General features: G+C 39.2%; 1 protein-coding gene across 2 annotated transcripts in view; it reads right to left on the bottom strand.

The window, feature by feature from the left end:
- Window positions 1–21,601, bottom strand: part of LOC117993408 (cilia- and flagella-associated protein 58-like) — a 43,518-nt gene that overhangs the window by 18,124 nt on the left and 3,793 nt on the right. The window contains exons 3-8 of one of the 2 annotated variants that reach the window (XM_069506854.1): window positions 13,761–13,944; window positions 11,510–11,609; window positions 10,389–10,517; window positions 8,640–8,733; window positions 7,799–7,934; window positions 6,615–6,792 (exon numbers count right to left, since the gene is read on the bottom strand). In XM_069506854.1, coding sequence (XP_069362955.1) covers window positions 6,615–6,792; window positions 7,799–7,934; window positions 8,640–8,733; window positions 10,389–10,517; window positions 11,510–11,593 — 621 coding nt within the window. In that variant the 5' untranslated portion in view covers window positions 11,594–11,609; window positions 13,761–13,944. The remainder of the gene's footprint in view (window positions 1–6,614; window positions 6,793–7,798; window positions 7,935–8,639; window positions 8,734–10,388; window positions 10,518–11,509; window positions 11,610–13,760; window positions 13,945–21,601) is intronic. The other variant, XM_069506855.1, reaches the window with a different exon arrangement.

Genomic DNA, 21,601 nt, shown 5'->3' with positions numbered 1-21,601 from the left:
AAGGAATATCTTTAAAACTTAAAGAGTTTTGTTTAGATGCATATGAACTCACTCTGTCTACATGATTGTTAACTGGATACAATGCGGAAAGCACAGCCCATTGAAAACATTGATAGTCATTATTTTTTACATTAATTACAGCATGCTTATGTTTTATATCTAAGGGTAGATCTATATATGAAGATCCTCGTAACGGGTTAAATTTATTTATGTCAATTTAAATTTAAATCAATGTAATTAATTTTTTTTAGACTCCAACCACTATCTTTCTTTTCAAAATTACAAACTTTATTTGAAATTTCATCATGCAAATCTGAATAAATTTTATTGATTTCTTGCTCTAAACATAGAATATAATTAATGGTTTGAAAATCAAAAGAATTCTCTAAATTTTTTGTTGTTTGAATAAATTCCCCACTTAAAATGCAATTTACTTTAATTGCCTTATATTCCTTTAATAGCTTATCAAGCAACTCATAAATAATATTTTTAATTGAGTTTAGGAAATATTCAGGTGTTTCGAATTCTGAATTAGACGACGTATTCTCATTGGAAATCCTGTATGTTACTATTCTTCGACCGAAAGCGTTTTCTATTATTTGCACATTAGCTAAGTTTTGAATGGAGCTATTAAGAAGTACATTATTTATATGTTTCTTGCTTTTAAGGTGGCTGGTATAGTATTTTTGATTAACATTTGTTTTACAATAAGGACACTCGACACTGTGATTGTTTGCGGGACTTACAAATGAGGTAGATCCTCCCTCCGTTGATGTTGATGTCGTCAATAGCCCCGTAGAAGTAGAAGGTTCTTGAGAACATGGTCGCTTACTCGAAGACTGTGTGAGCACAGCAGCCTTTCTTTTTACTCCGGCTCCAGTTTGCCCCGAACTAAAAAATAAAAATACAATAGTTAAAAATATGTTCTGAAAAATACACCTTACAATTATCTTTATTGGAATATAATTTACCATTTGAAGCACACATATTACAATATGCTATCATAGGAAACACCCCATCAATTTCATCACAAACAGGGGATGTCATGGAGACAGAATGACCACTACATGGAGTATAAAACGGTTTAATATCTGGGTCCTCTAACATCCATCTAGGGAGTCTATTAGATATATACCACAACCGGATGTTTCTATGAAACTTATTTAGCACAAATGATTTAGTAAATACACTTATTTCATCACTGGAAAAAGCTTCCATGGTTATTATTTTTCTATCACAACTTGTCTCTGAATGGACGTTACTAGAGCTAAGCCCGGATATTTATACACAAAAAACCCCCTCTCTGTCAGCAATGTGTTTAAACAAGTTTGAACTTCAGGGTCGAGGATGGCGGCATTACATTAATAATTTATAGTCGCACACCTAATATTCGATGAAATTTTTGAAATACAATAGATTAAAATAAAACTGCTCGCGGAAAAAAATTAAAAAATACTCACGAATAAACTTGATCTCGTTCGGTTTCCATACATAGGTCAACTAACATCGTGTTCAATTCGACTTCTTCACAAATTGCAACCATTTCTTCATCGTAGACCGAGTTGTTCAGCTCACACAGTTGAGACAACATCGTTGTAGGTAGTAAGAAGGAATATGGCGCGACTGCTTTAGAACAGGACTCTTTTATAATTTGTTTCAAATTTGTTCAAAGACAAATGGTAGGGAAAGTACACATTATTTAAAAAATATATTTCCGTAAAGTGTCACTCACGGGTTACCGGCTTTTGTTGTGTATTCACAGCGGGTAAGGATCGCATTGTGTCTGGAAGACCAACCTTTCAATTGTTATATTCTTATCTTAGGGTTCTGTAACTCAAATAGAAAAAGGAACCCTCGATCGTGAATTTTGTTAATTTTTTGTTAATGAGATAATAAATATATTTTAAACTGACACGAGAGAGCATCTCACATATTTTTGCAAGAGAACACATTATCATAAAAGCTTGGGTTAATTTTTTGTTAGTCCTTCTTAATGGGATTATAAATCTTCGAAACAAACACGAATGTACATGCTCTGAAACACCTGCATGCGATATCAGTTTTTGCATCTACCTAAAGTTAATGGGCGATAAAAACAGATTGAGTGGACTAACTAAAAAAATCAACGACACGATCGATCGTGAATTTTGTTAATTTTTTGTTAATGAGATAATAAATATATTTTAAACTGACACGAGAGAGCATCTCACATATTTTTGCAAGAGAACACATTATCATAAAAGCTTGGGTTAAGTTTCTACGAAATGCATTGCTATCAAATTCTAATTTACTTATTCATTATAAACAATATCAGTCATCCAATATGGTGATAACATGATAAACTCGTATTTAAACATTTTATGAAAATACAGTCATACATACAGAAAAATACCTCCTTTTTTAAAGTCGGTTAAGGACAAAATTGTAGAAATGCATGGATCGACGGGTGAGGGGATAAGGGGCGGGGGGCATTGTTAAAACCCCCTGGCGCCGGAGCAGGTACGTATCCCCGATGAAAAAATGAGAAAGTGACGCCTTGGACATTCCGAAGTTATTTTGACGCGTACGGTACTCATTGTTAGAGCTAGCGTAGGTAGCAGGTACCTACAGCCTCGCACGCAATCATTCACTAGATGAGTGGTAGGAGATTCCAATTGCCCTTTTAGTTTCCCGCTAACGACCCGATCGATATATGTTAGGTTAGGTTAGGTTAGGTTTGAGCCAATGGTCTAAAAACGGCGAACATCCAGAGCCAATGGTGGTGGTCTTTTTTTGTGGGCGGGACAATTTTTTTTCGCGGACCCCCCGGGGTGGCCCAGAATCGACTTTCTACACTACTGACATAAGCTTTCCCTAAAGAGCGCCACCACACCCGGTCCTCAGCCTTCCTCACCTAGCCACTTCCCGCCAGCCTCTGTAGGTATATCGTCGGTCCATCGTGCTGGAAGGCGTCCCACACTACGCTTACTTATACCTACGCGGTCTCCACTCAAGAACTTTCCGGCTCCAACGGCCATCACCTCTACGACAGGCATGACCTGCCTTCTTTTATCCCAGAAAATAAAAGAGTTCCCACGGGCTTTTGAAAACCTACATCCACGCGGACGAAGTCGCGGGCGTCAGCTAGTAAATAAATAAAAAAGTACTATTTGTACGAAGCGTTGCGTACTTTATTTGTAAGACGGACAGACAGACAGACAGACAGATAGACGGACAGACAGACAGACGGACAGACCGACAGACGAACAGACGGACAGACGGACGGGCAGACGGACCGATGGACGGACCGACAGACGCATGGACGGACGGACGGACTGACGGACGTACGGACGGACGGACGGACGGACGGACGGACGGACAGACGGACGGACGGACAGACGGACTGACAGACAGACAGACAGAGGGTTCCGTTTTTTCCTTCTGAGGTACGGAACCCTAAAAATACAAAGAAATACCACCAGGTAGGTACCTACCTACCTATATTATTATACATATACAGGTACCTTTTTAGGGTTCCGTACTTTATAAGGAAAAAAGGGACCCTTAGGATCACTTCGTTGTCTGTCTGTCTGTCCGTCTCTCCGTCTGTGTCGTATCTGTCACACAAACCTATAGGATACTTCCCGTTGACCCAGAATCATGAAATTTAGTAGGTACGTAGGTCTTAGAGCACAAGTAAAGGAATAAATCCGAAAACCATAGATTTGTGATTACAACTTACAAAAAAAAATTAAAGTGTGTTAATGAAAAAATAATTAGTATTTTCAATTTTCAATGTATAATAAGTATACCAAGTGGGGTATTATATGAAATGGCTTTACTGTATTGTGTGTATTCTAAAACACATTTTTATTTATTTTTATGCATAATAGTTTTTGATTTATGGAGCAAAATGTCAAAAAAATACCTGAGTACGGAACCCTTGGTGCGCGAGCAACTCGCACTTGGCCGGTTTTTTAAAATTAGATAAAATAAATAACTAAACAAAGTTACTTACCTATTGTACTAGGACCACACGAGTAGATATCCCTACTAGGACCTCAACAACAAAGTCAGGTCAATAAACCAATGAATAAAATTGGTGTCCAAATTTCAAATTCCAGAGGTCAATGTACAAAATGCAATAAGTATTTGAAGGACTTATTGACTCTGCTCTGCTCAATCTTCTACACATTTGCATAGCCACTGAATAAAAATTAATTTTATAAAATCATTACGACTTTTGTTTTTGAAAACATATTAATAACAACAGTTGTCGTCATAGAAACCACAATATTACACGCGCAGCCGCGCGCCGCTGGGCTGGCCCTTCCCTCCGCCACCCGCGCGGTGTCTAATGTTTTGGGGTGAGAAGCATGATGATTTTAGCCGAAATCTAGCGCTTGAAAAGGGTTGAACAGTAGTTTGGGAAAAGTATTTTTGAGAAAAAACTACTGAATTTAGGTTTGCAAAGTAAAGTTATTTCAACTAATGAATAAATAAACTATGTCTAATGATAATTTTTTTTAGAATTTTCCTATTCCTAATCTTATTTATTTACGCCCAAAGTTGACATAAATTTAGTGTTAAAATAGGAATCTTTTGAGGCTCGTAACTTTTAAATCAATATTTTTTTCAATGTTTTAGATATCATTGAACCTAGATAATGACGAGATAAATCGATATAATTCTTAGTTTTGTGCGTACAATATCGAATATTGTTGTATTTTCCCTCCTACGTTTGTATGAAGAAAGCACCGAACTGAGCTGCCTTAACAATTGATTTCACTGACTGGATCCGTTTTTAAAAGTACTTGGTTTCATTGAGTCATGGTGATAAGAGATATCATATTATTCTAAGATTTCGGGTGAGGGAGGTGGTCATAACGGGAAGTGGTCATACGGGGAATGGACGAACCGGGAAGTGGACCAATTGGGAAGTGGTCGTAACGGACCCAAACGGACTAAGATATCGCTGTTGATCTATTTATGGACATCATATACGGATATTATTTCAACTAACTTAGAATTGAAGGTTTTAGGTTTATTGAATGCCCTAAGTATTCTTTTAAAGGTAGAGGTGACCTCCCGATCAGGGGTTCAACGTCCGAACCACAAGGCTAATCATCTAACTTACAAAACTGTCAGTCCGCCCTAATGTACTTAAACAAGGCCTTACATTTTAACGTGTACCGTAGCCGACAAGAAATATTGTACATGGACCTTTAGAATGAAATTTCGGCTTTGTAGAGCGTTGTCTCTGTCACTCACACTCATGTGACGTTTTGTCGGTCTCAACGACAAAGACAACGCTCTACGAAACCGCTATCTATCTCTTTCTAAAGGTCTATGTACAATATTTCCTGCCGGGTACTGTACATTGTACAGGTCTGTGATAGCCTAGTGGTTAGAACGTCCGCCTTCTAATCGGAGGTCGAGGGTTCGATCCCGGGCACGTACCTCTAACTTTTCGGAGTTATGTGCGTTTTAATAAATTAAATATCACTTGCTTTAACGGCGAAGGAAAACTTCGTGAGGAAACCTGCATGCCTGAGAGTTCTCCATAATGTTCTCAAAGGCGTGTGAAGTCTACCAATCCGCACATGGCCAGCGTGGTAGACTATGGGCCAAAACGCCTCTCACTCTGAGAGGAGACCCGTGCTCTGTAGTGAGCCGGCAATTGGTTGATCATGTCATTCTTAAAGTGCAGGAGAGGGTTTGGCCATAGTCTACCGTGCTGGCCATGTGCGGATTGGTAGACTTCACACACCTTTGAGAACATTATATGGATAACTCTCAGGCATACAGGTTTCCTCACGATATGTAGTATCTCATGTATGAGTATTTAATTATAGTGTATAAATATCGGCTCGACCATCTCACTATCCACGTCTTCACAGTGCGGCGGCCCGAGCTCGACTGCCTGCCTCAGTACGATTACCCTCCCACCAGTGTTTCCATATGTAAATTGAGAATTACCGTGTTCAAGGGTTAAAATTACGGTGTTTCTAGATTAAATTACGGTGGATTAGCTAAAAGAATACCGTGTAAATTACCGTGTCATTTTTAAAAGAAAAAACGTCACGAATTAGCTTTTTAATCAGCTATTAATATTATTCTGAATCTGACTCTCCTAGCATAGCAATATCTTTTTCATATACGGATTTATTCATATTAATATTTTGTTAAATCTCATTAGTTTTACATTTTACTCCTTCCTAATTGCTTGAATAAGGACGAAATACTACTATTACGCAGTATATTATGAATTTTTAACGTGATTTTGCATTACGGTGACACGGTCAAGGTAATGGCCATATTACCTTGACGGTAGATTAGGGCTGAATTACGGTGCATCTACGGTAATTACCGTGTACATGGAAACACTGCCTCCCACGAACACTGCGTGGTGTGCAGACTCGAGACACTGTCTTGAATGTAGTACATGTGTTAGTATGATTGTAAGTTTGTATGTATTATTTGCCTGTATGCTTCACCAAGTGATATTTAATTACTTAAAACGTGCATACAAACAAAAGTTAGAGGTGCGTGCCCAGGATCGAACCCCCGATTAGAAGGCGGACCTCATAACCACTAGACTATCACAGTTTTTTTTTTTTTTTAAGAATTTTTACCTCTAATTGCTCTTCCAACTTAGCGATAGTTTCATCAGCAGCCGTATTCTTGTGCTCCAGTTCCTCCACGAAGCTTAAAGCATTGGCCAGCCGGTAATTGACGCTCTCAAGTTCACCTTGCAGCCTGGCTTTCTCTTTTTCGAATTTCTCCTTCTCTTTCACTGCTGATGTCGCACCCCTAGATGAGAGCGAGACAAGAATTGTTATAATTTTTTAAAAGTCTATGCCCTGGCATTGTTCCATTACATTAGAACATAGGTTGATAGCCTAAGGCGTAAAAAAAATTGTGATGCTTTTCACAATTTTTTTAATAAAAGTTGTATTCGCAAATTCTAAAGAGATGAACTAAATCTGTATCAGTCAAAAAGCTTCAAAAATTCAGGCTATGAGCATCTGATTTATTAAAGCTTTTTTGATATTTTTTGATACCAAGGCTTTGTTGGCGTCAGGAGTTCAATAAAACAAACTGAACACGAACAGTCTATCACCACGAATCAGTAATGTTAAAAGATTACGTCCAATAGTATGACCAAAATATATTCTTGTCTTGAACAACGTTAGTTTTAATATTTAAGCAAAAACCGAAACACGTGTCGAATATTTTTCATATAGAATTTATTATTATTAAAAAAAACTCAAAAATAATTAATGAACATTTATGAAGTTACTAGCTGATGCCCGCGACTTCGTACGCGTGGATTTAGGTTTTTAAAAATCCTGTGGGAACTCTTACATTTTCCGGGATAAAAAGTAGCATATGTCCTTCCCCGGGTTGCAAGCTACCTCTATACCAAATTTCGTCAAAATCGGTTGAACGGTTGAGCCGTGAAAAGCTAGCAGACAAACAGACAGACAGACACACTTTCGCATTTATAATATTAGTATGGATAAGCTTGTTGTGTTGAGTCGTTGTCCTCGCAAAAACATGGTCACCCCAAGCGAACAGCTGTTTAGCGAGCGGAACGGCTGACGTCGATCGTGCGCGCTGCCACTTACGCGGCTTGAATCAGCTGGTGCATGCGGTCATTCAACTAGGTGTCCAAACTTGCATGATTTTAAAGTATTTTTGGGTAAAATATAACACGGTGTAAAAATGATTGCAATCGATTCTGTTCTGATTCTGAACAAACTAAGTACTTTCGGCTTTTGCTTATGCCAAAACTATCGTTGTAATTTAAGCTCACGCATCATCGTCGCCAGCTCGCTTCCTCGCGTCGAGTTCCTTTTCTAGGCGTGTAACAGTTTTTTTCATGGTTTCCAGGCTCTCCACGCTCGCCAGTTCTCGAGAGTGCATCGCGTCTGCTAGTGCTCGTGCTTCCTCTGTTTAGGGAAAATTACGGAGTACCTATAGTACGCGACAGGTAGAGATGGAAATTGGGGAGGTAATGCCCCGCACACCGGCACAGCACCCACGCTTACCCAGTGCGGACGAGCGTGGGTGACGTGCGGGTGTGCGGGGCATCCCTCTGCCTCATACCCCAATCGCTATCTCAACCTGTCGCGGACTGTATAGGTAATTAAAGATAAGAAAAAGACGACAATCCCTCTTGACTGCGTTAGAAGTCCAATCATCATCATCTTCATGATCAACCCATCGTCGCCGGCTCACAACTTCAGCGAGAAGCTACTTGTTTACCTTTTAAATAAATTAAAGAAAACTAAAGTATTGCTGTAACAGCTTAGTGGTAGGATGTCCGCCTTCTAATCGTAGTCTCGGGCACACGCACCTCTAAATTGGAGTTATGTGCGTTTTAAGTAATTAGGTATCACTTGCTGTAACAGTGAAGGAACACATAGCGAGGAAACCTGCATGCCTGAGATTTCTTCATAATGTTCGCAAAGGTGTGTGAAGTCTGCCAATCCGCACTTGGTCAGCGTGGTAGACTAGGGCCAGAAACCCTTCTCACTCTGAGAGGCAAGTGACCCGTGCTCTGTAGTGAGCCGGCGATGGGTTGATCATAATGATGATGATAGTTAAGGCAAGTACTACCTGTACACTATAAAATACAAACAAATGGGTCTAACCAATTTCTCCTCTGAGTTTTTTGACAGTTGTGCAATAGTCAGATATCTCCCTTAAATATTCGCTTATTGTTTCATCGTAGCGGCAAATTTTATTCTGTAAAGTTAAAAGTTTCAGTTTTACGACGTGTAAATGTACCTACTATCTATGCACTAGGTGGGTCATTCTGTCAAAATTAATATAACAGCAGCGCGATTGCGGTAGAATGACAGCTACAATGTCACGATCGCAATCACCTCTGATTGGTTGACGCTCGCTCACTATAGGCTAGTTGACACTTTTTTTAAATTGGTCTTAAATGGTTAATATTTGTCCTATTAGATCAAAAAAATTAACACTATATTTTTACATTAATTTTTTTATTAACATTATATTTTTTTGCGCCCTAAAAACCGTAAAACTTTAATTTAAAAATATATTTTTCTTAGACAGGTGAAAACACTGTCGGCCATGTTTGGCCCATAGATTATCTGTGCTCTGACGTCATGCATTTGTAAACAACAGCATAACCTCCCAAAGTTTAATAAACATGACTTCTATACTAGTTTACATGAAAAATATAATAATTATCGTTATTGTATCATCCGAGAATGTAAAAAACGCATCGATAAAGACCACAGGAAAGTTGTGGATTAGAGTGCCCAGTGAAATAAATATACGTAACACGCGAAGACTTGCTTAACTCTTTGCCTGCCTCTGACGCATCAGTATGTGTATTCACTTTATCTCCGAGTGCTCTTAAAGGGATCCTATATGACAAAGACTTCAACCCAAATTTATTTTTGCAAAGATCAGTTTGTTGTAAGTCTTACTTAATAACTTATTCAATTTATAAAGAGAAAACGATATTTTTTACGTTTACTATGAGTTTTTAGAAATATATAAAAACTAGCTTATGCTCGTGACTTCGCCCGCGTGGACTTCATAAATTTCAAACCCCCATTTAACCCACTCAGGGGTGGAATTTCAAGAAATCCTTTCCTAGTGGATACCTTCTCTTTACCTACAAAGAACACACCCACCAAATTTCATGTATCTAGGACCAGCTGTTTAGATGCTTAGGCTGTGCGTTGATATATAAGTTAGTCATCAGGACTTTAAATTTTATATATATCGATACTACGTTAGTCCCCGCGTGATATAGAGATGACATTTCTTTGTTTACATATTTAATGACGTCACATCATGGCTGACAGCGTTTTCTGCGTTTCAAATAAAAATAAAAACCTGATATTTTTAAATTGGTTTTATATATCCATCCTGCGTTTTTAAAAATTGTTATTGATATATTTCGTTGTCTTAAGCAAAATACTATAATAAATAATCATTTATTGGACGAAATTAGATATGAGTCAAGAAGCCTATTGGCTAAAATGCATTGCTGCAACAAGAATAGCACAAATTCAGCATATCACAACAATTGAGGTTGTAATTATGATTGATGCAGGTTTTACGAAATCGCCATACAGAGCACAGAGGCCATCAAATTATAAGCAAAAGCGAGCGAGCAGTTTGGTATAAGTCCCGCAAATTGCTAATGCGCGTGGCCGCCATTTTAGTGACGTCAGCACTAGACTGAAGTTTCGAGCTGATGGTATATTTTTACTTAAATATACGTCAAATAACGTCAAAATGACGTCATTTCGATGTTAATGAGACATGGTTCCAGCGCAATAGCAATTTGCGGGAATTTATGACCCGTCTAGTGTGTAGTAGCAAATTATTAATGTCATAGATGTTTAAAAAAATACCATCATCTTGCTCAATTGCTCCTGATGTTCAAAGTTTTCCTCTTTCAGCTTGAAGTACGAGTCGTAAAGCTTGGTGTACACGTCCGAATAGAACTTGAGCCCATCTGCCTCGCGCAGTTGATCGAGGACCTTATAGCAAAAACCGTGATATCACTAGGGGCACAGAATAATATTATTGTAGGTACTAGGGGGCACAAAACACCCTGGTACGTAAGAAATCGTAACCTTTTAAGATATAGTTCGTGAACAAAATCTCAGACCTGGGCGCGTTTGGAACCCTCGTAGCTTTTGTTTTAAGTTCGCGTAAAAATTATCACCACTAATATCAACTAGAACTAATCATAAGTAGAAAGTTAATAATTACTTATTAGCCCATAGGCTTAGTGGTAGTAGGATTAAAGCTGCCGTTGTCTATAATGGTGCTTTATTGTAGAAAACTAGGGGGCAGGGAAAATGTCTGAAAACCAGCGCTGCAGTCTACTGTATGCAATCAAGTTCAACCAACAAAGATATTAAGCTAGATTTAACGAAGTGCGTTCCTGGGTCTCAAGGAACAAAGAAGCTCGAACTTCGGTCGCTCCTTGTTAACCCGGGACTTTTTAATTTTTTCAAATTTTCATGGTGGACATTTTGAGATTCTTATTATTTGTTGCTATAGCGGCAGAAGACATAGGTACACATTCTGTGAAAATAATTTAAACTCTTATCTATTACGATTCACGAGACAGACAGACGCACGAACGGACGGACGGGCAGCTGGGGGCTTAGTAATAGGGTCTCATTGGCACCCTTCGGTATGGAACCCTAGAAATAAGAATGAATCATCATCATCCTATTTGTGTTCACTGCTGGACATATGCTTTTCCGAGGGCGCACCACCCTTGAACCCTCATTTTTCATCCGGCCACCTCAGTTCTTAAGGTCATCAATCCAGCAGACTGGAGGTCGTTCCACGCTACGTTTGCCGGTATGCGGTCTCCACTCCAGAACACGTCTACCCCAGCGGCGATATGTTATGCGTTGCTGTTATGCGGTAGAGATGGCCTGTCCATCACTTCAAAAGGTTCAAAAGGGCTAGAACACAGCGCCATAAAGCAAGTTTAAAAAAAATACCACTTCACCTTTTCATATTCTTTTTCCGCCTCGGTCGTTTCCGAACCGATGGCAATAGCCGCGCCAAAGTCCTCTTCGTCTTCCGTCGCCATTATATCCACAGTTCACCTAAAAACCACAAAAATATAACAACAAAAGGCAAAATAAAAGAAATTTTTTGAAATAAGCCAAACGGAGGGCGATGTTTGGAGGCCTTGGTTACACGTTGCTATGATAACAATGTGATAAATGGTTGACAAAGCTGTCAAATCTTTGTCTATGGTTATATGGTTATACCTGCGCGATTTCGGGAGCATGACAGCTACAATGTCACGATCGCAATCATCTCTGATTGGTTGACGCTCGCTCACTATTGGCTACAATGCATTGTTGCAACAAGAATCGCACAAATTCAGCCAACCAGAAGAATTGAGATTGCACCATTGTACGGTCGATTTCGTAAAATCCAATGTCGCTTGTACGACAACACAAGCTTGAGCCACTCGTATTCATGAATTGCAAGAACTGTACTAGAAGTTTCTGATTGGATAGGTACGTACATTTTATGTAACAATTCGGATCGCCCTAGAACTTTCGCAGGACCGGTTTCAATAACTTTTTCGTGGGTAATTTAACAAACAATTTGCCTATTCAATGAAAATAACCTTTCAATAAAAATAAAACTTTTCGAATCGTTTATCGAATTAATCCGTGTCCCTTTCTCTATCCAACTAAAGCATTAAGAAAGGGACGGTGTGCAAATTGCTGGGGATAGAATAATTGGATGAGGGTTGTTAATTGTATCCGTCTGGAATAAGGAAGTGCGCTGTTAGACAATGGCTGATAAAATCCTTACGTTCGTTAGTTACTCATATTACAGTACGCGACAGAAAGTAACGTACGTCGGCTTTTAGAATGACATTTCGGATTTGTAGAGCGTTGTCTCTGTCAATCATACCTATATGACGTTTTGTCGGTCTCAACGACAGAGGCACCGCTCTACAAATCTGCTATCTCCTTCTAAAAGTCGATGTAGGTACATTACTTTCGGCCGCGTACTGTAACTTTGGCTTATATGTATAATATTAATAGATGGGTTAGGCTAGCTTTCAACCAGGGATGTGCTCATCATGATCAACCCATCGCCGGCTCACTACAGAGGACGGGTCCCCTCTCAGAGTGAGAAAGGGTTTGGCCATAGTCTACCACGCTGGCCAATTACGGATTGGAAAACTTCATTATGGAGAACTCTCAGGCATGCAGGTTTCCTAACGATGTTTTCTTCGCCGTTAAAGCAAGTGGTTTTAATTACTTAAAACGCACTCTGAAAAGTTAGACTTAACCACCGAAAGCCGAAGGCTGCGTGCATGGTGAGTGGCAGAATTTATCAATTTCTCGTTATGCCATTCAGGTTCTGAAGTCTTGACCCGTTAGCTACGAAAGATTGTTTTTGGCATCCTGGTGGAATGGAAGAAGGTCATAACAACAATAACATGTTTGGAATGTATTAAAATTGGAATTGTATTAATTAATATATCAGGAAATAAATGGTACCCGCGATTTTATTCGAGTGCATTTAAGTACCTATACCTAAGTTTTTTAAAAATCCCGTTCCCGTAAGGTTTTTTATAAAATAATTATTATAAAAGGAAAAGGTGACTGACTGACTGACTAATCTGTCGACACACGGCTCCTAGCATTACTGAATAAGTCCCGCAAATTGCTAATGCGCGAGACCGCCATTTTAGTGACGTCAGCACTAGACTGAAGTTTCGAGCTGATGGTATGTATATTTTTATTTCAGCTAACGTCAAAATGACGTCATTTCGATGTTAATAAGACATGGTTACAGCGCAATAGCAATTTGCGGGACTTATAATGTAGAGATTGTAAAAACTTCTTGTTTCTATAGCGTCACAACTACCGTACCCGTTGATTGACTTAGGTATAGGATGGAATTAATTATATTGATCGAGTGTCAATATTATGTCGCCTAGCGGACTAATCGGTGACGAAGCGGTATTACCATTTACCAACGCCTTACTTAGGTATAGGTACTTTCTAAGAAGTCCACTTATGAGTGACGTAAAGATGTGCAAATGGTAATTTGATAACCTTATAGAAACAGATCCTCTCATTCTGAGAGGAGACCTATGCTCAGAAGTGATGATGATGACAGATATAATTGACTCTACTGCTATCAGGTTACGTTTTGTGGACCTGGTAAGAAGGTTTTAGAGTTACTCAGCGGGCGATGGAGAGTTCGCTCGGAGAACTTACATCATAATCATCATTATTAACCCATAGACGTCCACTGCTGGACGATCTTTTGTAGGGACTTCCATACGTCCGTACGTACAGGAGCCGTTGAGAGATGATCTGGATTCTGGAGCGACTTCCCGCCCAACCTCAGCCCTCCTTACAGCGTTCCTTGCGTGTCGCAGCCAACGCGGCTTGCAGTCTCCTTGGAACAAGTGAGTTTAGCCTTCATACATGATTATTATATACCTATTTATAATGAAATAGCTTATGCCCGCGACTACGTCCGCGTGGACTACACAAATTTCAAACCCCTATTTTACCCTCTTACCTATTGGTTGAATTTTCAAAAATCCTTTCTTATCGGATGCCTACCTACGTCATAATAGCTATCTGCAAGCCAAACCGCCCGATCCGTCCAGTGCTTTGAGCTGTGCGTTAATAGATCAGTAATTAGTCAGTCAGCTTTTCCTTTTATCTAGGTATTTAGATATCACTCATGATAGTTACAACGCTAAGATCGCAGTCGCTGTTAAAACGAAGATGACGACGAAACAAACTAAAACCTAAATAAAATTCTAGATCTTGAAAGATTAGCTAGGTTTGATCGAGTTTTACACTCAATATGATAATTATTGTTTACTAGTCGATTGTAAAATTATGCACTTAAAACCACGCGCAGTTGCGAACATATTCAATTAAGTAATAAATTACTTATCTCTTATGTATTCAAGATGAGAAGGCATGCTTGATGCTCTGACGTAGTGTAAAATTCCGTTCAAATAACCACCTATTTCTAGAAATATTAGTATATTTTACAGATATTCTTTTAAATGCATTTTATATAGGAGCTAAATGAATACCCAACTGAGCAGGTAACTTCTAAAATGACAGACAGACGGACGGATGGATAGCGCAGACTTAGTAATAGGGTCCCGTTGGCGGGTACGGAACCCTGAAAATCGCAATCAAATGTGTCCATTTAATCCATTTAAATGGTACGATGCCAAATAGACCAAAAAATAGGGGTGAGGTTACGAAAATTCACACTTGGCTGAAAATTGGTAGGATTGTTTCAAAACACTATTATATAAACGAAATGTGAAAAGTCCTCATCGATCCGACACCTGGAAAAAAATTTACTTGGGATTTTTATATGATTATAAAAAAATATCCAGAAAGATATCCAGATCCTGAAAGAAGAATATCATAACATAAAGCACCTAACTTGTAAAGAGAGAAACAGAAAGCTGCGCATCTTACCAAACTACAAGAAGTTTAAATTACCTAAGAATAACAATAAGTATGGAACTAGAACATGTTCATATATCTTAGCAAATATAATGAATAACTTACCTTTAACTCTGCAAAATACCTACAGTAAAAGAGCGATTTTTATAAGAAATTGTAAGAGGCACTTCCTGGATCTAGGTGCCTCTTTGGATGCCTAGTCTAGGTCTAGGAAGTGCTTCATGTAACGATATTTTATATGTACAAATATGCACTAATTTACAGCTTTTAATTTTTTATAAGTTTTTTACCTAGATTTTATTAAATTTGTATAACGCGAACTCGCCATCCTCATATAAACTTTAACAGTTTCTAGAGGATGGCGAACTGTTTATTGTAAAATGTATTTTTGAAATTTACGTGATCAATAAAAAAAAAAAAAAAAAAAATGTGTCTTGTCTTTCGCATGTAGGTAACTTGCTCATATGTAGCTCATAAAAAAAATTAATAAAAATAACAACGATAGTAATATAATATTAAGAAAAGACTAACAGGAAAATTTGACCCAATTACCTAGAAGTCTAGAATAAGTAGATTGGTACAATTAGAGCAGGAATGTTTTACAGGCATTCTGCACAGTCATCGGGTCTTCCCAGATACCGGTTAGTGCGGTAAAATATCATAAAACACCTTTTCGTTCCACTTGCTCAAAAAAGTGACATTCAATGCCACAAAAAGCGAACATAACAATAGTCATTTTTAATCTGTTAAAAACAGGGAAAGAAAATTGTACTGAATTTCATTCATCCTCTAGGGAGAGAATGTGATTTTTTGGAATACTTACCGAAATTTATACTGAACTACATCTGTGTTTACACCATTGAGTTTGTATATAAAGTATTATACATCTTTTTGAAAAAGGAATACGCATTTATTATGCAGTTATGTGCGTTCGGAGTTATGTGCGTTTTAATTAATTAAATATCACTTGCTTTAACGGTGAAGGAAAACATCGTGAGGAAACCTGCATGCCTGAGAGTTCTCCATAATGTTCTCAAAGGTGTGTGAAGTCTACCAATCCGCACATGGCCAGCGTAGTACGATGGGCAAACCCACTCACTCTGAGAGGAGACCCGTGCTCTGTAGTGAGCCGGTGATGGGTTGATCATGATGATGATGATGATGCAGTTATGATTATTAATAAAAATTACGAAAACCGACGAGGCCGTATGAGCTTGATGCCTTTGCTTTTCCGACAAAAAAATATTAGTCTAGGAATTTGCCGCGTTTTTGTTTTCTTCAAATACATAAACGTTAAGTTTATTTTAATTTATTTTTATAAATAAGTTAATGTTCTAAAAATACGTTTAATAAATGCTTATCTCATATTATTATTGTGTTAATTTTTTGGTTCGAAAATGGTACGAAAAGTAGAGTATTTTCCTCGGTGATAAAGCTGTCTTAGTCTTGGGTGAACTTAAATCCCTCGCTACACTCGCGATTTAAATCGTCACCCGCGACAGAAGACACTGCTTTATCCCCTTGGTTAATAATCTACTATTAAACAACGTATTATATTTTTTACTAGCCTGCGAGGTCGTCTGGCGGATTTTGGTTTTAAGAATCCTGTCTGGCCCTTTGATTTTCCGGGATTGAAAGTAGCCTTTGTCACTCTTGACAAAGGCTACTTCAATCCCGGAAATCAATCTGCAGGGCCAGAGTCCCGCATACCCGCACGTCACCCTCTCTAATCCGCACTGGGTTAGCGGCTATGCGGGGCGTCCCACCCCGATTGCGATCTCAACCTGTCGCCAGATTTTTAGGGTTCTGTACCTCAAAAGGTAAAACAGAACCCTTATAGGATCACTTTGTTGTCTGTCTGTCTGTCTGTCGGTCTGTCAAGAAACCTACAGGGTACTTCCCGTTGACCTAGAATCATGAAATTTGACATGTAGGTAGGTCTTGCAGCTGACATTTGGGGAAACATCTGAAAACCATGAATTTAGGGTTAAATTACACAAAAAAAAACAAATTGTGGTCATGAACTTTTTTTTTTTTATTATTACGTAGGTACACCAAATATTGACATTATTTTTTTCTCGCCAAACTGGTGAGCCAGTTTGTTGGCGAGCTGGCGCTCCTTAAAAATAACTAGAATCTACGTATTAAATTGTACTTATGTATGTAAACTTATATTCTAACTTATAAACTTATACTCAGATTAAGGATTGATCGCTGCAGCGAATTGAACGCTTTAGAGATCAATCCTCAATCTGAGGTAACAAACAAAATAAACTAAAATAAAAAACAAATAATAATAATAAATTAAACCGTAAGGGGGTCCCTAAGGAAGTGTTCCTTTAACTTTTTCTTAAGCACCCCCTCACTGACCTTATTCTCTTCCCTTAACCACTCTGCCGTTGTAAATTTTAGGTACCAAATATTCTATAATCTATATAACTAATAATTAGTATTTACAATTATCAAAGTAAGATAACTACATATTATATCAAGTGGGGTATCATATGAAAGAGCTTCACCTGTGGATTCTAAAACAGATTTTTATTTATTTTTATGCGTAATAGTTTTTGAATTATCGTGCAAAATGTCGAAAAAATGCGACTATATCACGGAAACCTCGTTGCGCGAGCCTGACTCGCACTTGGCGGGTTTTTTTAAGTTTTAAAAGTGTATGTGTATGTGTGCCGTAGAGCAAGGGAGCAATTTTTTTAAGTTTAAATGTGTACTGTAGAGCAAGAGAGTTTTTTTTTTTTTTCAAAAAGAATATTAGCCATGTTAAATGACTAATATTCCCCTTTCCTCTCCAACTAAGCGTCAGGCTTGTGCTATGAGTAGGTACGACAATAGTGCAACGGGCGGGGTTTGAACCGTCGACCTTTCGGTTTTCAGTCCACTTGAGCTATTGAGGCTCTAGTTCTTTTTCTCTCGAGTTCTTTTAAAAAGGTCCAGGGTCCAGATTCCAGATATGATAAGAAAACCGACTATCGCTTTATCGTACTTAGAGCTCATAGCTACTTTGTCACTATAAAGCTGTTTTACTTATAATTGTATTGTAACAATTTGTTAAATCTTTTATTTATGATCATTTAGCAGCAATCGAGGACAACTTGTGCTTACCTAAGCAATAAATTATTTCAAGGAAATATATTTTTCTACGGAATTGGAAAGGATTGACTGACTGACTGATCTATCAACGCACAGCTCAAACTACTGGACGGATCGGGCTGAAATTTGGCATTTCTAAAAAATTTAACGGGATCATTAGAAAATCTAAATCCACGTGAACGAAGTTGTAAGAAAAGCTAGTTTGATTGGTTTTAATATAGTATAAAATACGAACTGTACCGTTAGTATAAGATTTCATAGTTTTTAAAATACCAAACTCGAAATCGACATTTTCCATACACCTAAAGTCAGCGACACAGCGGAAGTATGCTCGTGCGCGTTCGATTCAAAATTTATGAACTTTATTTAATAAAGCTCTAAGACAAAATCAAAGTAGGTAGGTAATATTGTACACTTTTTGATTTTCAGTTGTTTGATTTGTAAGATGATGTAGGTGTGATAATTTTAGTACCTACTTATATTTTAGTATTAGTATCCAAATATTACTTACGTAAACTTAAAAGTAAAGCTACGACTTACGAGGATTCCAAACGCGCCCGGGTTTAAGCTTTTTACCCGACTACGGTGAAGCTACAACGGAGGGTTATATGTTTGACCTTTATGTATGTATGTCCGTTCATATGCCAGCTTGTAACTACTCAACGGCTCAATCGATTTTGATAAATAATACGTCATTACATTTGTCTTGATGGCCCCAGAACTGAATTTAGAACGCTGGCAAAAACGAAGACAGGTGATAGTACTGATGATTACTGATCTGATAGCATAAAAAAACCGCAAAAAATCCTATTATTTTGTAAAAGTTTACGATATATTGCAATAAAACATCTGACTGACGTCAGAAGTCAACTATCGTTACGTTTGTAGGTCACTCGGAGTCAACGCTGCGTCGTAAGCGGGGCATTGACCCGAGTTTTGCACGCTACACATTGCGGGTTTGAAAAATACTTAACCTCTAAAACTACAAAACGAGGCAAATGGTTACTGGTATTGGATTGTGTAGGCTCCGGTAGGCTGTTTAGGCATGGCTCTCTTAACGATACAATTAAAAGAGCTCTTGCCACCATAAATATTCCTGCGCTCATTGAGCCGGCAGGGATTAGTCGGGATGATGGCAAGAGACCTGATGGATTGACGCTGGTTCCCTGGGAACGGGGACGGGCGCTAATGTGGGACGCAACTTGCGTTGACACATTGGCCCCGTGTCATATCAGGAAGACAGCATCAAGACCGGGAGCCGCAGCAGAAACAGCTGAAAACGGCAAGCGGCGCAAGTATGCCTCTCTTATAGAGAGTTACATTTTTGTGCCGTTTGCCGTGGAGACCCTGGGGCCATGGAGTCTTAGTGCTAAAAATTTTTTACTAGACATTTCACCGCGATTAATAGCCTCAACTGGTGACAGAAGGGCTGGCTCATTTTTTGCGCAGCGGATCAGCCTGGCTGTCCAGCGCGGAAATGCAGCCAGTATTCTTGGCACCATTCCACGCGGTCATGATTTATATTGTGGCGGTTACCACAATAGAAAACTAGATGGCGCTGTTCAATCGATGACGTAGTCCCGAACAAATGTACCGCCGATGGTAATCGCACTAACGGAGTTTTCTGCAATCTGGACTATATATAGAAGTTTCAAGACATAACCGTCGGCCCAGCTGGCGCTACCGAGCACAATCAACCGCTCGGTGGGAGATCTCCCCTTTGGTACGGTCGAGCCTGCACACCGCTCCCGTACATTGGTGACCCCGACGTGATCAAGAACGGTCGCACACCTCAACAACCGACGTGATCAAGAGTGGTCGCACACTACAACAGCCGACGTTGATACAAGAGTGATCGCACACTAGAACAGCCGACGTCATCGAAGATCAACCGCACACCGCCGCACTCCGCACTGCGCACATAACGTGATCAAGGGTGATCGCATACACCGCAACACCTTTGAATCACACACCGCAAGCCGACGTCTCCTCCAAACTCCAAGTCTACAAGCAGCAACAGCAAGCACATCGAGGCCTGTAAGACGGATGTAGCCACAGCTTCGGGGCACAATGGCCCTGCACTCCATCACCAGTTACAAGCGTCCTGGTCTACCGCTTCTCTGGTTGGTTAGCAGCCATTGCCCTTCCTTCACACGCCTTCACGCTACAGCGCCACCTCTCTTCACTGCTTCACACTACGCATTCGTCTCGGAGGGGAGTGATGTGGCGGTTGCCACAATAGAAACTAGATGGCGCTGTTCAATCGATGACATAGTCCCGAACAAATGTACCGCTGACAGTACTCGCAATAACAGAGTTTTCTGCAATCTGGACTATATATAGAAGTTTCAAGACATAACCGTCGGCCCAGCTGGCGCTACCGAGCACAACCAACTGCTCGGTGGGAGATCTCCCCTTTGGTACGGTCGAGCCTGCACACCGCTCCCGTACAATATAGTAATTAGATAAGGCTAGCTTTAAGTTTTATTGTATTAAAAAAAAAAAAAAAAAGGTAGTATAACAATAAGCTAAGTTTTTGCTAGCGTTCTGGTTACACCCTGCATAATAAGGCGTGAGTGTCCTTGCAGATTTTATGCGCTTTAATGATTGAGCTGAAAAAGATGAAGCACAAAACGTAGCCGCGTTTCTTTGAAAACTTTAAACAAAGCTTTTTATCCGATAGTCTCTTGGTCTGCGTCATCGCTATGTTTGACGCTGGTGCTACGTAGCGCACGATTGAACGGTTATTACCTATTTCCTACATATCAACCTTACTATTGTATACGGTGACACAGCGCGTGGACCCGTTTTGATGCTTCAGTCCAAACCAGTACTATAAGTAGCAGAGTCGGATTAAATGTCGAGAGCACTCTAGGCAAGCATCTCATAGGCGCCCCTCTAGCAGCCCATACATATGTATTAAAAAAAAATTACTAACTTCGAAAGAACGATGAATCGTGTATAGTCCGCGACATATTGAGAATTGAGATGGCAATCGGGGTGTGAGGCGGGGGGACGCCCCGAACACAAGCACGTTACCCACGCTCACCCGCACCGGGTTAGCGTGGGGGTTGTGTGGGTATGGGGGTCACTCCCAGATTTTGCATAGAAATCCAACTCTACATGATCGCACGTGCCCCTTCGTAATCTCGCGCCCCTAGGAACGTACCTAGTTTGCCTTAGAGATAATCCGCCACTGATAAGTAGGTATTCTGAGCATGATAATTGCAAATTCTGAATGTGGTCGCCTAAAAATGCAAGGATATTAAAAATCGATCAAGTGCGAGATAGCTTCGCACAAGAAGGGTTCTTTCTGAGCCATCGTTTGAGATAGAGATATCAAGATAATATCAGAATAATCAAGTGCTCGTAAAGTCCTATTGAATAAAAAATACCTAATCATAATTTCAAATTATTATTTAGGTACTTATTAAAAGTTAAAACCCCACATAATTAATTTTTGTCATCAATATTGACTAAGTAGGTACTGACTAAGAGGAAAATTA

The sequence above is a fragment of the Maniola hyperantus genome, chromosome 24 (genome assembly GCF_902806685.2).
Source record: "Maniola hyperantus chromosome 24, iAphHyp1.2, whole genome shotgun sequence".
NCBI lineage: Eukaryota > Metazoa > Arthropoda > Insecta > Lepidoptera > Nymphalidae > Maniola > Maniola hyperantus.
The sequence above is the reverse complement of the archived record's forward strand: the minus strand, read 5'-3'. Positions and strand labels throughout refer to the sequence as shown.